This window comes from Carlito syrichta, unplaced genomic scaffold (assembly GCF_000164805.1).
Source record: "Carlito syrichta isolate Samal-C Ts95f unplaced genomic scaffold, Tarsius_syrichta-2.0.1 Scaffold307018, whole genome shotgun sequence".
Lineage (NCBI taxonomy): Eukaryota > Metazoa > Chordata > Mammalia > Primates > Tarsiidae > Carlito > Carlito syrichta.
The window spans coordinates 51,869-67,386 of NW_007251114.1; the positions used below are offsets into that span (position 1 = coordinate 51,869).

General features: G+C 61.1%; 1 protein-coding gene across 2 annotated transcripts in view; it reads right to left on the bottom strand.

Moving 5' to 3' along the window:
- Positions 1 to 337: 337 nt before the first annotated feature.
- Positions 338 to 15,518, bottom strand: part of ADGRL1 (adhesion G protein-coupled receptor L1) — a 29,085-nt gene continuing 13,904 nt past the window's right edge. For both annotated transcript variants that reach the window (XM_008063736.2, XM_008063735.2), the window contains 19 exons: positions 13,756 to 14,556; positions 12,643 to 12,957; positions 11,979 to 12,082; positions 11,512 to 11,697; positions 11,165 to 11,203; positions 10,859 to 11,042; positions 10,541 to 10,666; positions 9,791 to 10,005; positions 9,351 to 9,521; positions 8,713 to 8,922; positions 8,392 to 8,612; positions 8,155 to 8,221; positions 7,629 to 7,720; positions 6,648 to 6,816; positions 5,173 to 5,301; positions 4,922 to 5,018; positions 4,699 to 4,827; positions 4,522 to 4,539; positions 338 to 4,092 (listed from right to left, as the gene is read on the bottom strand). In XM_008063736.2, coding sequence (XP_008061927.1) covers positions 3,350 to 4,092; positions 4,522 to 4,539; positions 4,699 to 4,827; positions 4,922 to 5,018; positions 5,173 to 5,301; positions 6,648 to 6,816; positions 7,629 to 7,720; positions 8,155 to 8,221; positions 8,392 to 8,612; positions 8,713 to 8,922; positions 9,351 to 9,521; positions 9,791 to 10,005; positions 10,541 to 10,666; positions 10,859 to 11,042; positions 11,165 to 11,203; positions 11,512 to 11,697; positions 11,979 to 12,082; positions 12,643 to 12,957; positions 13,756 to 14,556 — 4,016 coding nt within the window. In that variant the 3' untranslated portion in view covers positions 338 to 3,349. The remainder of the gene's footprint in view (positions 4,093 to 4,521; positions 4,540 to 4,698; positions 4,828 to 4,921; positions 5,019 to 5,172; positions 5,302 to 6,647; positions 6,817 to 7,628; positions 7,721 to 8,154; positions 8,222 to 8,391; positions 8,613 to 8,712; positions 8,923 to 9,350; positions 9,522 to 9,790; positions 10,006 to 10,540; positions 10,667 to 10,858; positions 11,043 to 11,164; positions 11,204 to 11,511; positions 11,698 to 11,978; positions 12,083 to 12,642; positions 12,958 to 13,755; positions 14,557 to 15,518) is intronic.

The following is a 15,518-nucleotide window of genomic DNA, read 5'->3' on the forward strand; positions in this document are numbered from 1 at the left end:
GGGGCAGATGTCCAGGCCCAGAAGGGCCTCTCTGAGACACAGCATGGCACAGTGGCCTGGCCAGAGCCTTGGGTGTGCATCCAGGCACCGTAAGCCCGTGTCATGTCTGTAAAATGGAGCTCTAATCACAGCCTTCACCCTGGAACATGCTATTAGGATTCAGAGAGAAACTGCAAGTGAAATGCCCTGCCAGGCCCGGGAACTTCCAAGGTCTCCATAAATGCGAGTGAACTGCCAGGCCTCTGCTGTGGATCTGAACACCGAAGCGCCACAGGATGCCCCTCTGCGGATCTACTCACCCATTTCTTGTCTCCCCCAATGAGTCACAGCACTCTTATCGTTCCAAGAAATCTTAATTTCTTTATTGTTTGACTTTTTGACTCAACAATTTTTTTAAAACTTTTTGTTTTTTTCTGAAACGTTCTTGTTGTTATGAGCCTTTTGTTTGTTCTCGTTAAATGCACTCGACCCAAAATTGGTTTGGCATATCGAAAAGGAGACTGAGGAGGGAGGGACTGGGACGTGGGAGCAGGAGAGGAGGCCCGAATGGACAGAGAGAAATTGAGGCTGAGAGAAGAGGAACGCAGAGACAGCGAGAAAGACACAAGGAAAGAGGTGGAGACGCAAGAAAGGGAAGGCAGGGGAAAGCCAAAAGAAAAAGTCTGGCGAAAAAGAACACAACTTAGGAGATGAATTCAGGAGCCCCAGGAAGGGAGTGGGAGAGGAAGCCAAGACCCTTCTCTGAACCGTCCCAGCTGAGGTGGGGGCATCAAGGCACCAGGTCTGGTTGGGTGGGGGGACACCTGGGCTTTCTCAGGGGTGGCTTTGTGCTGGACCGCAGTGGCGTCCAGCCCACCAGGGGGCCCTGTCATGCAGCTCTGAGGCCTGGGAATCCACCTTGGTGATCCCAGCTAAAATGGGAGCCAAGGGACCCGCTGCACCCTCTCCCCTTGATTGCGAGTATGGAGATAAAAGGAGAGCGGGACAGGGAGAGGGTGCAGGACTCCCTGCCCCCCTGCCGTCAGGGGCTGCCGTGGGCTGGCCGGGCCAGCTCCTCCACCTGCCCTAGCCCCCTGCCCCTCTTCATAGACCTCTAAGGGCTCCTCCACAGAACAGAGCTCCTGGCCTCGTGCAGTCAAGGATGGGCCATGGAGCTGTCTCCTGCCTTCGCGGAGTGGCCTGGCAAGACTGTCCCCAGCCTCATGTCTCCTCCCTGTTCAGCCTCACCTATGGTCTTCTGGTGAAATGGGTTAGCCAGAGATGGAACCCAACCCCGCTTTCTCCCCACACCTGTTCCCCATGTGGGACAAACCACCATCTTTGGTCTGACCCCTTCTCCCCTAATTGACGGGGACAAGCCAGCCCCAGCTCCCCAGGAGAAGGGAGGGGCTTTCTAGCAGCAAAAAGGGTCTCTCCAGCCACCTACCTGTCCCCTTCCCCCAGTTCCTTCCTTGAGCCCCTCCCCCTTAACAAAGTTCATGGCAGCAGCAGGCTGAGACCCAAAGATGTTTGAAAACTCATGGCACTTGTGAGAAAGAGGGGGACAAGAGAGACGGGAAGGTCAGAGCAGAGGTGGAGGGGCCACCCCTGGGGAAATGGCAATGGAGGGGCTGGGCTAGTGTAGCAGTGGGGCTATGCTACCCCTGGAAAGTGGGAGGGGGGCAGGGAGGGCTGGGCTGGCAGGCTGGATGGGGCTGGGAGAGGTGCTCAGGAGCTTCCTGGGCCTGGGGGCTTGGGGCTGAGCCCCCAGAACATAGGCGTCCTGACCCCAGACCCTGGTAGCCTGGCTTTGTCTCCCCCTCAGGAGGGTGGAGGGTAGGGAAGGTGATCTCTCACCTTTCCCCCTCTCCCCCAGAGAGCACCACACCGCTCCGGAACCCCCTCCTCAGCCACACCCATGCACTCCACTACCCCAGCTCCTCCCAATTCCTGTTCCTTTCACCGTCAACCTCTCCAGATGGAAGGTCAGCCCCTTCTTCCCAGCCCAGAGTCCCCGAAGCAATATACAAGAAGCAGGAACTTGAAGGGACAGCGCAGCCATCTTGGCCAAAGCATCTTTGGGTGTGAGGGTGTCTCCCCTGGGCCGATGGGGAGGGGAGGGGGAGACAGGCCTCTGGACCTGGGGCAGGCAGTGAGGTACACGCCCCAGGAAGGCTGATGATGCTGGGCAGGTGGAGCAGGAAAGGAGGGGACAGAAACAGGTGCCGGGAAGGAAACAGGTTCTTTGTTTCGCTGTTGCATCTAGATTTTGTTTTCTGTCTCTGGATTGTAAAAAGCTGCTCTGGTGGCCCGCCCACCCCAGCTGGGGCTGGGGCTGCACGCATACACGGAGAAGTCCTGGCTGCCGGGCCGGCAGTGCCACTCTGCTCCGGAGAAAGCCCGGGCTGGCCCGGGCCGCAGGCTCCTGGTGGCTTCAAGTGATGAGATTTTTTTCTTTTTTTTTGTCTTTTTTCTTTTCCATTTTGTTGAAATATTTACAGCAATGGGGGAAGAGGAGGAGGAGAGAGGAAGGGGTAAGAGGGCCCCCTAGGGAAAGATCCAAGCCCAGGACCCACTCCCCAGGGAGATCCAGACCCAAAATCTGCTCCCCAGATAGCCAAGCCCACAGGACTGGGAACTGCCCAAATATGGCCACCCTGTGGGCTAGAGGCCCTGCGGGGAGTTGTGCTTCATCAGGAGTCACCCCGAGGGGGTCATTGGGTGCACGGGGAGAGGGGGGACACTGAGGGGACAGGCTTGCATGGGAGGCAGGGGCCAAGAGCAAGGGGGAAGGAGCTTCAGAGAAAGTCCGACCTTGAGACCACCAGCAGAGCCACAACCCCCATACCCCTCGGCCCCAGTCTCCAGGGGGCAGGAAACTGTAGTGCAGGAGGAACCTGTCCGTCTGTCCTGCCTCACTGCTCCCTTCTGCTGCAGCCACAGCGTTTCTGGCTGCAGAGAGGAGCAGCTGACAGTCAATCCAGGGGGGGCCTTTGGCCACCTCAGAAGTTGCCCTCCCTGTCCAGGGAAACCAAAGCCCTCCTGTCCCTTCAGGGCGTAGGAAGGGTGGGGGGGAGTCAAGGAGTGGCTGCGCCCTTCCGGTTCTCCCTCCTCACTCCCCAGGGGCCTTCCGGGCTCCTCCTCACTGCACTTGCCCCAAATAGAGCTGGTGCATGTGGCTGGTGGGAAACCCTGTCTGTGAACCCTGGCACCTCAGGCCCCCAGGGGGCTGTAGGGCCCGCAGCCGAGGGGCACCTGGAGAGAGTGGCCCACCAGCCACTGCCTCCATTAGTCTCCCTCTCCCACCAGAGCCTGCCCAGGGTTCCCCCTCCCTGGCCTGGGCCACCAGCCCCTGGTCCGTGAGGTCCCCTCAGAGACTGGTGACCAGCTGCATCTGCCCGTCCCCATCGGGCCCTGGCCCCTCAAGGCCTGGGGCTGCCAGGTAGCCCTCGTGGCTAGGCCGCCGCACCTGATAGTAGCCCTGCAGGGGGTTCCGGGCCACCAGGGCTGGTGGGCGCGAGGTGTAGTAGATTTCAGGAGGGCCGGGCGGAGCGGGTGGGGGTGGAGGCAGGGCCTCGCTGGGCCCCTCAGGGCTGCTGTCCGGGTAGGAGGGCGAGTCCCGCAGGTTGGCCCCGCTGGCATAGAGGGAGTCCCGGCCTGGAGGGGAGGAGAGGGGCCGGCTGGGGGCGCCGTCCTCTGCTGTGCAGCTTTCCGACTCGTCCAGATCACTCTGGTACAGCACCGACTGGGCCCGGGGCAGCAGCAGAGGCTCCTCCAGGGCCTTATAGAGAAGTTCGATCTCCGCCCGGTCAGCACCCCCGGGCCCGCCTGCCTCTTCCTCGCCGCCACCCCCTGGTACAGGCGGAACAGGGGGCTCAGGTGGTGGAGGGCCCTTGGCCCCACCGCTGCTCCCCCGCAGGTTGTTGTGCACCAACTCCGAGATGATCATCTTCTCGAAGGCAGCAGCATCAGCCAGGTTCCGGCCTCGGGGCGGCTCAGGGCCCCCGTCCCCTGGAGGGAAATCCCCGCTTCGCAAGGAGTAGCTGTTGTTGAAGTTGCCATTCAGGGGCAGGGTGTCCATGCCGCAGGCTTCCCGGCCTCCCAAGGGGTGCTCTGTAGGGCAGAATAGGGCTGGTCAGGAGGAAGAGAGGGCCCAACCGCATCTGTGGGAGGTGAGAGGGGCGTGGTCTGTGTGGAGAAGAGGGGCTCGATTCGATCTGGTTTTCTTTGGGCTCACCCCAGCCCCTGGGGACTCTGGTTGCACACGCCCTTTCTTCCTCACTGGCAGTGGGACACCAGCCCAGCAGCAGGTTGGTGGAAGGGTGGGGTGGTAAGGACCAGTTTCCCCCAAACCCTCTCCCGAAGCCTGGGTGCCTGGATCCTTTCTTATGCTCTGACTCTCATCAGCTTCATCCCCCACCTGAAAGCCAACAGAGACTGTGGGGGCAGGGGGCAGTTCTCCTCCCTAAGTGAGGCATCTGAGGCCACGCTCTGCTTCCTTCCCCAGCCTTGGAAACGTTCCCGGGAAAGAGTCGCACTTACTGGGTTCCCGGTAGCTCCCTGCGGGTGCCAGCCAGGAGAGAAAAGAGAGAAGGTGAGAGTGAGCTCGGACTGCAAGTTCAGGCTCCAGTTCAGAGGGTGAGAACGCCCCAAGAGGAGGCCCCTCAGGATGCAAGCCTCTCAGGTCCTGACCTGGGGTGGTTCCCAGCGTGCTCTCACCTGGGGAGTTGAAGACGGGGGGCGAGGAAGGATTGAAGCCCACTGACTCAGCGATGAGGGTGTTGTAGGGGCTGGTGCCCCCACGAGGCTGCAGCACAGGGTTGGTCAGCAGGTGGTTCCCCATAGTACCTGCCCAAGGGATCAGCAGTTACAAGGTGGCCTGGAAACATGGGTCCAGGAGCCCGGAGGGCCTGAAGGTAGAGCCAAGGGCTGGCCTTCTCACCTCGGTTCAGGGTGGGGGTGCTGTTGATGTCGCCTGCCATGAAGGAGGACTCCGTCTGTTTCCTCACAGTGTCATTCCACATCCTTCGGATTCGGCTCTGGGGACACAGCCCAGATATGAGGGGGTCCTCGGGCCACCTACCCTCCAGGGTCTTTCTGAGATCACTGCCTGATCAGCACCATCAGAGACCACACCCCTGCCTCTAGGAGTTCCGGCGCTCAGCCCCAGGGAACCCTGCCCGGACCCCATACCTGGGTCCCCGTGTAGTAGCGGGTGTTGCTCCGCATGGCTGAGGTCTTGAGGGAGCCGTGAGTGCCCCCAGGTGGAGAGCGGATGCAGCAGTAGGAGTGACGCAGGCACTTGCTGTACTCCTTGTGCACCTGGCGGGTGAGGAGGACAGTCTGCTAGCGGGACACTGGCCTCCCTTGTGATCCAGCCGCTCACAGGGCTGGTCAGAAGAGAGGCAGCCTCAGGAGTCCACAGACCAAGCCGGCTCAGTAACTGGCAGGCCCCAGAAACCTTGCTGTCACCTGGCTTCCCACAGCGACCAGTCAGGCTTGCTCCGTTCTCTCACACCCATCTCTTTACCTCCACTGACAGTATCTCATTCATTCACAAACTCAGCAGAGCCTCAGTGAGCACAGCTTAGGCCTAGGGACCGCGCAGGACACAACAGACACAAATCCCTACCTCAGAGCTGACATTTTAGTAGAGAGACAGAATACAGATGCAAACATAAACATGTTCCATAGGCCGTCTGACAGTTTAGGTGCCGCAGAGAAAGCTATGGCCAGGCAGCGGGCTAGGCAGTGCTGACTTGGGAGGGGAGGTTGTGAGTTTTAAAAGATCAGTGGAAGCCTCGCTGAGGAGACGTCTGGTCAAGGCCTATCTGGGAAGGAGCCTCAGGCTGAGGGAAAAGCAGGGGCCATGCCCTGAGGAGGGTCTGTGTCTAGGTGGGAGCACAGGGGAGCAAGGGGGGAGGCTAGAGGAGCCGAGGGGCCCAAGTCAGACCGTATAGGTCTGGGGGTTCCTGTAAGGACACCATTGTCACTGCATGTAAGGTCGGGGTCAGGCAAGGACGATGCCTTTGACTGTCTGAGGCACAGCAGGGATACAGTCCACCTCCCTTGCAACTGAGATTCTCGGGATCAAGGCCTCCACCCTCCCCTGCACTGGCCACCCGCCTTCACCACCCACAGCTGGCAAGTCTGCCACGGCCCTCACTGCCTTTGGGACCACGGCCACAAATGCCTCGGCTGTCGCCCCAGCTGTAGTCCCAAGTGCCTGGACTCCCTCCCCACACTCCCCTATGCTGTTGTCTTCTTTGTATACGTTTTTAAGATTCAGATATTAACACAACATTCATAGTTATTTCTAGAACTATTAGCACAGGAAATGTTCCCTTAGGCCACCTACCTCCTGCAGGCCTGAGTTGTGGCCCTCATCATGGTGGGGCATCCTGTCACCAAATCTCCTACTCTTCCTCTTCCCAGCCCCCATATCTTACTTCTTTCCAGAATTCTTTTCATCGGTGGCCAGATGCTCCCTGACCCTGAGACTGTGCTCCCCTCCCAGTGGATGCATGCCCCACTATAGAAGGCAGACACCTGCAGCATGTACTGGGGGCTTGAGGGAGCGCCTGGGTCCCCTTCACCCTCGCCTCCCTCTCCTGAGTGCCTGGGAAATGGCTCTGAGTCTCTGACCCAGGCCCCTGCCCCCACCTCACCTTCTTCTGTAAGGCGCAGTGAAAGACAAAGATGAAGACCCCCTGGAAGGCGTTGAAAGTGGTGAAGAGATAGGCCATGACTACCGACTCCTTGTTGATGAAGAGGAGGCCGAAGGCCCAGGTGAAACCCAGCAGGAAGAGCAGTGCAATGGCCCCCAGGGCCCAGGATCTGGGAATGGAGGGACAAGGGTGTCAAGGTACCCACCGAGGAGATAGCTTCAGCCTAGGCCTCCCTGACAGCCCTCGAAGGGGGCCCTTGGGTGGGTCTGGGCACTGTCTGCAAAGACCCAGCCTGGAGACAAGTAGGCCAGGGACACTTAACCCAGCTTGGGCCTGAGGGGAAGCCACTGGCGTCATCACGTCTGCCACATTTCCACTTAAGTTACATTTTGCTGCCTATTTCTCTCACTTTGTTTTTTTTTAATTGGGAGTCTCACTCTGTCACCCAGGCTGGAGTGCAGTAGCATGCTCACAGCCACTGCAGCCTCGACCTGCTGGGCTCAAGTAATCCTTTCGCCTCAGCCTTCCTTCCAAGTAGCTGGAACTACAGACATGTGCCACCATGCCCGGCTAATTTTCTTTCTTTTTTTTTTTTTTAATTGTAGAGATGAGGTCTTGCCAAGTGCCCAGGCTGGTCTCAAACCCATGGGCTCAGGCTATCCTCTCACCTCGGCCTTCCAAAGTGCTGGGATTATAGGCGTGAGCCACTGTGCCCAGCCCTATTTTTCTTTAAATTGCTCTTAAACAAGCTCACCTTTTGAATTTAGCCTCACCCTATGCAGTCCTGCCCCTAAAATCACAGGTCAGATGTGCTAATGATGTGCTTTCTAATACCTGTTAGGGTAGGCACATGGTGAGTACAATAAAACATGCATATTGACACCATGGTGTGTCACCAGAGGTTAGAGCGCCACCTTTTAGGACACCCTGGGAGGGGTTGGCCCTGCATGGGGGTTACGGAGTGGAGATAGGGGAGCTCACTTAATGTTGTCTAGGCGGCTGGAGTCGGGCTTGAGCACAGATGAGCTTCGGATCATCTTGTGCAGGGTCACCATGAGGAACACCAGGTTCACCTGGGGGCGGGACAAGGGCAGGGAACTGGGCTGAGAGTGCCCCCTCCTGCATGAGCTCTGAGCTAAGGCCTGGTCCAGAAAGCCCACTTCAGCCCCCCACCACTCCACCGCTGGGAGAACCCGGCACCTGCCCCCACACCTGCCCCTGAGGTGTCCCCTGCTAGCTGGCTGGCATGACTGGTAGTCCATTGTCACTCCTTGCTGCGGCCTGACACACAGTCGGAGTTCAGGTAACAGCTCCCGGGCCAGTGGCCCTCAGCACTGGCGCTCTACACAGCCTGCTCTCACCCTCTAGCAGTGGCTCGGTTCCCGTGTGGTTTTCAAACCAGTGCTTCTCACCACTTGGGGAGAGCACTTGGGGGAGGGGCTTGGGCCCAGGCCAGCCTGGACGAAGGAAGGAAGCACAGTGCTGCGGGTGCTGCCTTCCAACTTACCACAATCACGAAGGACACGGGCCCAATGAAGCTCCAGATGAAGTAATTGTCTACTCGGAGCCAACAGCTGGAAAGGAAGTGCGCCGGAGTCGTGAGCAGCCCAGGAGGCCGGGGACTCCTCTTCAGGCCACAGCCGCGGGGTCAGGAGGAGGGATGCCCCGAGGGTCCCGGCCCAAGGGGTGCCACCGAAGAGGGGGCCGGGCAGGAGAGATGGGGCGGGGCAAGGGGCACACTCACGCCTTCTCGGTGCCATAGCTGCGGTAGTCGATGGCGGCCGCAATGCCCACCACCAGGGCCGGGAAGCAGTAGCCGCCCAGGTAGTAGTACTTGGTGCGGGAATACTCGCTCTCAAACACCTCCACCAGCAGCAGGTAGAGGTGCACACCCTCCAGGCAGAGCCAGGAGAAGGCGGCCAGGAAGAAGTAGTGCAGCAAGCCCGCGAAGATGGGGCAGGCGATCTGCGGGGAGCACCACAGGTGAGGGGGGACCCAGCAGGCATCTGCCTTCCTCTCCCGCCCCTTGGCGCTGGCCGTCACCTGCCCGCAAGCCCCAGCCCACCTCATACTGAGTCTTGTCGATCCCGACCAGGAAGAGCAGCTCGGCCAGGAAGAGGTTGATGCACAGGTTCTTGTGGATGGTGTTGCGGTCGGTCTGCAGCCCTCGCAGGAAGCAGAAGGTGGAGATGCAGATGGCCAGGCAGACCAGGGAGATCACAATGCCCACCCAAGTGATGACTGACAGCAGCAGCTCATTGATGCGGCCCTGGTACTGGGGACAGGAGCAGGGGGTGCGCTCAGGGCCTTTATCTTTGCACTCCGGGCTCAGCCAGGTGCCAGCTGTGGGCAGGGCCCTGGGCCAGGGCACAGGCCACAAGGCCCTCCAGTGCAGCCCACCCGGCCAGCTCGCCAGCCCCCACCCCTCTGCAGGCGGCACTGGGCTCACTTTCTCAAACTCTGGAAGGCTGTGGAGAGATGACAAAGGTGACACCAGCTGCTTCTCCAGAGTGTCTTGGGAAAAGGCTGGACTGTGGCCAGAGAGGACCAGATGCATGACCTCATGCCCCAGGCAAGACCGGACCCCCCATGCCCATGAGGCTGGCCTTCCCTGGCGCCATCCATGCCGCGTGCTCTAGGATACCATGCAAAGCAGGGCCAGCAAGCGGCCCGCCTAGAGGAGCAGAGAGCTGGCCAGCTTACGATCTCACGGTGAGCCATGAGCACGGCAAAGTTGGTGAGGTGGCTGCAGGCGCATGTGGTATGGGTCTTGTTGGACTCCACCAGGCGGCAGCCCTGGGTCGACCAGTAGCCCAGCATGGAGCGCTCCGAGTAGTTCCAGAAGGAGCAGTTAGCATTGAAGTGGTTCTTGTCCTGTCATGTGGTAGCCGGGGAGTCAGAGCCGGGGAATCCCACTCCAGCCCCCCACACCCAGCTACAGGGACAGTGACAAACGTGGGAAGTGCCTGGGGCTGAGGGCTCCAGGTGACAGGCTGAGATCTCTGAGGACAAATGGCCCAGGCTCCTAAAGAGGGTGAGGTTGTAACTTGCTCTGGAGGGGGACGCACAGTGGGGGCAGATACATAGCGCAGGAATACAGAGGATGCGGGGTCCCCGTGGAGAAAGGGGCCAGCTCAGCTCACCTCCAGGTGGGCTACGGTGAAGATGACAGGGTCCATGAGGAAGACGCGGCTGGACTCCTTGTTGATAGATGCCGCGATGACCTGCGAGTTCACCACCAAGGAGGCGCCCCCGGGGCCACCCGGGCCTGCTTCGCTGGCCAGCTTCACCGTGGCGTTCTCCGTGGACAGGAAGAGGCCCAGGTTATTGTAGAGGATGAAGACAACCTTGACCACCCCTGGGAGGACAGGCACAGTCAGATGTGCCATCAGTACTCAGCCAACACACTTCCGCCCAGGCCCCTGGTTTCCTGGCTCGGCCAGCTCCATGGCCCTCAGTCATGCTGGCCGCTGGAACCTCTGAAGCCAGGCCATAGCCCAGTTAAGAGGGGGCTGAGGGAGCCCTGTCCACAGGACCACTGCTCAGCTAGGCAGTTCCAAGTAACAGGGCAGTGCCTGGATACACTCGGCTGTATGTCCTGAGGCAAATCTCTAGTCTCTCTGAGCCTTTGTCACAAATGGCACAATCCTCTCTGAGCTATGAGGCCCAGCTGAGCTACTACTGCCCAGGAGGAGCTCTGTAAACAGCAAGGCTCATCTTAGAGCTCTCTGGGGCTTCAGGAGACACACAAATCCCCTGAGAACTTTCACTAGCTTGAGCAGATAAAACCTTATAAAAGTTCAGGACCATTGCCTTCCGTAAATGGAGCAGATACACCAGCAGAGGGCTGGGGTGCCTGTGTCCCCACCAGAGGCACCATGGGGGACACTGACCGTTGCGGCTGTTCTGCTTGATGGTTTTGGCAGACAGCTGGATAGAGTTCTTCCTCGGGTACTCCTCCTGGGGGAACACCAGCTCCTGCACCTGGCCCTCTGTGTTCAGGACTGTGACCTCCAGGACTGGGGGGAGAGAAGATAGCAAGTCACAGACAGCGGGGGTCTGTCCCCCATCCAGGGGCTCCAGCTGCGGAACAAGGCCCTGTGGCAAGAGGCCCAAGGTCGAGGGCTGGGGCACCAGGCATCCCCCATGGTCTCCAGGCCAGTCCCCCGTGGCTCAAGATTTGCATCTGCCCAGGTGGCTCCAGCACTCACCCACATTCTCCTTGGCAGCCAGGAAGCGAGCAGGCTCCCTGACGTTGTCAGCCAACAGGAAGGCACCCTCCTCCAGGACATCCAGGAGCATGGTGGCCGTGTGCACCTGCTCTGTGGCATTCATGTCCTTCCAGGACTCGAGAGCCTCTGGACGAAGCAGGTTATCTACTGTCTCCACCACGGCCTGCACAGGCAGGGAAGATGGTGCCGTTCCTTGGGGTGGGCTCTTCATCTCTCAACTCCCACCCTGCTCCCCTCGGTCAGCCAGAGTCCACGGTCCTTACATCGGGCCCCCCTAGGTCTCACCTTGATGTAATCCTTGCAGGTTCTCTCTCGCTTGTGCATCTAGGGAGAGAGGTGTGTCAGGGTGGGCCTCTGGGCACAGGTCCCCTAGCCTCAGCCCTCTCCCATCCAGGCCTGACAGCTCTCTCTCCTGTCTGCCACCCACCTGGCCTGGGCTGTCAGCCATGCATTCCTCAGGGATCCCCAACCCCCAAGCCCAGCCATGGCAGCACAGGAGTGAGACCCAGCAGCCCGCAGGGCCCTTCCTTTCTGACTCAGCCCTGTATGGCCCACAGCCCGGCCTGACAGCACGGGGTGGATACTCCCAAGCCCCAGGGATGCGCCCTGGCCCGCAGCCCTGCCAGGCCCACCTTATTGTAGTTCTTGCCCGCCGACTCGCGCTCGATGGGCCGCAGGGCCTGCAGCTGGGCATCCAGGATGTCCAGCAGTTGCTCCATCAGCTTCACGGAGGAAGAGACATCCCCCGCATAGATGGAGCCCCGGGTGTGGCGGGCCAGCTCGCTGGCTATGTTGGCTGCGTTCTCCCCGCTCTTGATCTGCACGAAGTGGGGGAGGGGGAGCCCCAGGTCTGTCAGGGACCATCCCACTCGCAGCATAGCCTCGTCACATGCCCTCCCAGCCCTCTCTACTCCCCCTCTCCCTGCCTGCCCTTCCCACCCCATCTGTCTCTGCTCCCTCTGTTGGCCAGGGAGGGGACCCTAAAGTCCTGCCTTCCAGACCTGCCAGCCCATTCGTCTCCCCAATTGCTCCACTACCCCTGCTGGGCCCTGGGCCCGAGCAAATGTGCCTGCCTGCGAGGGGCGGCGGCGGCGGGTACCTTCTGGGCCACCTGGTTGACCCAGGGGGAGGTGCAGTTGCTGAGGTCAGGGCCCCGGGGATTCCAGAGCCCCAGGGCTGGTAGACACTGGAAGGAGGCAATTCCTGCAGGAACAGACGGACAGGAACAGACAAGGGAGCCAAAGGGAAGGAGAGAAGGATGGACCAGAGGAGGAAGCAGGTGACAGAGAGCGGGGGCGAGTGGGCAGAGGTGAGGGGAACACGGAAAACAGGCATGAAGCGGCCAGAGAACAGGAGAGGCGCCACTCATGTCCCTGAGATCTACTCTCGGCTCCTCTTCTACCAGAGTTAGAACCTTCCAGCAAGGCCCGTCTCGGAAGTCCCGTCTCAGCGAAGCCCTTCCAACCCTCCCATCTCCAGGGCATATGGCCCTGACTTGTGGCACTTCAGCTGCTCGTCCATCCTGCACCTGGCTAGTCCCAGGGTTGTCCCGCGTCAGCCTAAGGCCAGGGGCCGAGTCATCTCATGTGGGCTCCCTGCAGGTGGGGCCTGTGCCCTGAGCGCCCTGCTGGGCACTGGAGACGACCCTATCCCAAGAGGGCGGAGGCGGCAACCCACGAAGACACCTGTGCTAAGCTGTTTGGGAGTGTGTCCCCATCCCTCCCAGCCGGCCGCTGTGAGGTGGCCACAGTCTCTGCACTCACCTCGGGTCCCCTTGGGGCAGGGCCTCTCCACCAGCATGCCCTGCTGGGTGGCCGGCCACTGGACCCGCCGTACCTCTCGGGGCTCACAGAAGAGCTCCGGGGACACATGAAGGTTGGGGGCTGGGGGCCGCCGGGTGCTGGGGGCTGGGGCTGTGGCCGGAGGCAGGTCGGGCCCCAGCTGGTTGATGGCACCCACGGGGTGCGTGGTGAGGGGCGCCCGGCGGAGCGGAGTGGTGGCTGCGGGTGAGGCCGTGCTGGTGAGGGGCGTGGGCCGGGCCGTGGTGGTCGTGCTGAGGGGCGGGGAAGTGGCTGGGCCTGGAAGGGAAAGAGGACACAAGACAGGGTCACACCAAGCTCAGGGCCCAGCCACAGCGTGCCTGGGTATTGGGTCCCTGGCCACTCTGTGTCTTCCAAGCCTCCCGGGCCCCCCTGGGTTTGGGAGCAGACCCTGGCCTCTCTGAGCCCACGGGAGTCTCTTATGTCCACATGACCGTAGGAAGTAGCCAAGGCGGTAAAAACCCACTTTTGAGGCCTGAGGGGAGAGGCCCTGAGAGGGGCATTGATGGACACTGGCCCTAACTGGCCACACCCCTTCCCTCTGGAGCTTCAGTCCCGCCTTTTGCAACCGAGGAAGCACGAGATCAGCCTCCCTGGAGCCCTGAGCCTCCCCAGAGCTGGCTTGGAGCAGCTGAGGGGGCGAAACGACACGGGGAGAAGCCCTCAGCCTGCTCACCATGAGTTCGGCTTGCTTCTGTCAGAGATACCGGGCTTCCACCCCAATTTTGGAGCTCCAGGACTGAAGGTGCCCCCGCCCCTGGCAGAGGCAGTGCCGTTCAGTGGCTGGAAGGCAAGTCCTGGGTTCAGGTCAGTGAATGCCCACCCAGGGCCTCAGCTTCCTCGTCTGCAAAACGGGGGCAGTGAGGATCCCTGCCTGGCGGACGGGGACGAGGCCAGGTAACTGCAAAGTGCTCAGAGCGACGCCTGTCACATGCCGTGGCTGTCCTCTACCTCCAGATCCCCAAGAGCTTGGAGTGGGCCCCACCCCGGGACGGAGGGGGCTGGGGCGGGGGGCACACGCAGGCAGGCTCCGGGCCGGAAGTGAGCCATCCTCACCAGCACTGGGGTCGGGCGGCCCGAACTCCAGGCTGTAGCGCACCACGAAATAGTTGTTCCAGACATAGAGCTGGTTGTCGCGAGGGTTGTAGTCGACGGAGGAGATGAACTGGTAGGGGTTGGGGAAGGCCAGGCTGACCGGCTCCTCGCGGTTGGCGTTGGTGTTGAAGGCGTAGTCCACGCGGTTGCCGGCCGCTTCGCTGTCGTCGTCCACATAGACGGAGCGCAGCACGTAGAGCACCCCGCACACCATGAAGGCGTTGGAGGCCGAGCGCTTGTCGTAGCCGGTTTCCCACGTGCCCTCGAAGCGCAGCGTGTAGGGGTTGAGCTGGCTCACCACCAGCCGCCCGTTGTTGCCCTCGGTGGCGTAGATGACCCACAGCCCGTTCTCGTCCACCGCCAGGTCGATGTCCGTCTTGCCGCCCCAGCGGTAGGGCGAGGTGTCATGGTAGTTGGCCGTGTTGATGACCGTCTCCCCACTCTTGATGCGCGTCCGCAGATCATACTTGACGATGTTGCGCGTGCGCTCTTTGTTGTAGAAGACGGCGCCGTCGTAGACCACGAAGCCTGTGCCGTCCACGCGGTTGGGCAGGCGGTAGGTGGTGGTGTGACGCGCGGCCACGTAGTCCTCCCACGAGGCGTACTCGGTCAGCGTGTCCGTGCGGTAGGGGATCCAGGGCATCACGTAGATGCGGTCGCCTGCCTGCAGCGGGTCCTTGCACCATGCGCCGGACTGGTGCTCCGACTCGTGCGTCGAGGTGGGCTCCAGTACCTTCTGCAGGGTCCCTGGGCACACGAAGACTGGGCAGGGGGTTGGGCAGGGAGGAGACAAGCGAGGAGCCAGAGGTAGGAGGGAAAGAGAAAGGGGAAAGAGGCAAGTTGGTCACGCCGCTCAGGGAAGCCAGGTCGTCCCCTCCTGCTGCTGCAGTCACGGTTGCTTGGTAGGGCTGGTGATGGAAGGGGGTTTCCGGGCTGGGAGCCCCCTCCCCCTCCCCGCCCAGCTGCCCCTCTCCCTGGAGGCCATTAAGAGCAGGGTTAGTGAGGGAAGTGACGCCCCTCCTCCCTTCCCTGGCTGCTAGAGACCCCACAGGCTGGGGAGAAGGGGGTTGGCGAGAGTCCTCCCAGAGACGGTCTCATGGGATTCAGGTGGGGGGGGCAGAGTCTGCCCACTGCGGGGGCCCGTCTGGCTTTGACAGTCGAGGGACTCAGTACTAGCCCCTTCTCCCTTCTTTCCGCCCCTAGGGCCCGTCCTTCACCAACCACATCAGAACAGAGATTTTTTTTTTTTTTAAACTCCACTTTCTTCCTCCTGCAAAAATTGCAAGGTAGAGTGATGTTTGCATACCCACTGTGGGTGTCAGAAGCACCCGCCCATTCCAGGCTGGGGGAGGCATAGGGGTGTCAGCTCTCTCCCCAGGTTCCTGATGCAGCCTGTGTGCCCCCCTCCCAGCACCCTCAGAGTCAGCAGAGGAAGGGGTTCCCGGAGACAGCTCCAGGCTAGGATGGAGCAGAAGAGTCCAGCCCTCCCCAGGGCGCCCAGCCCTGCCCCCAGCCGGCAGGGTCTCTCATGGGGTTTGGCTCAGCAGCAGACACTGACACTGGTGCTCGGGGGGCAGGGACGTGGAGAGGGACAGGACTCCCAGGGAGAGTGGGGTGGGGAAAGGAGAGCTGTGCAGAGGGAAGAGAGACAGGGTGGGGGCTCGGCGAGGTCCTGGCTCCGAGGGAGGCACGCTGGAGACCACCTGGGAAGAAAGGGTTAGTGC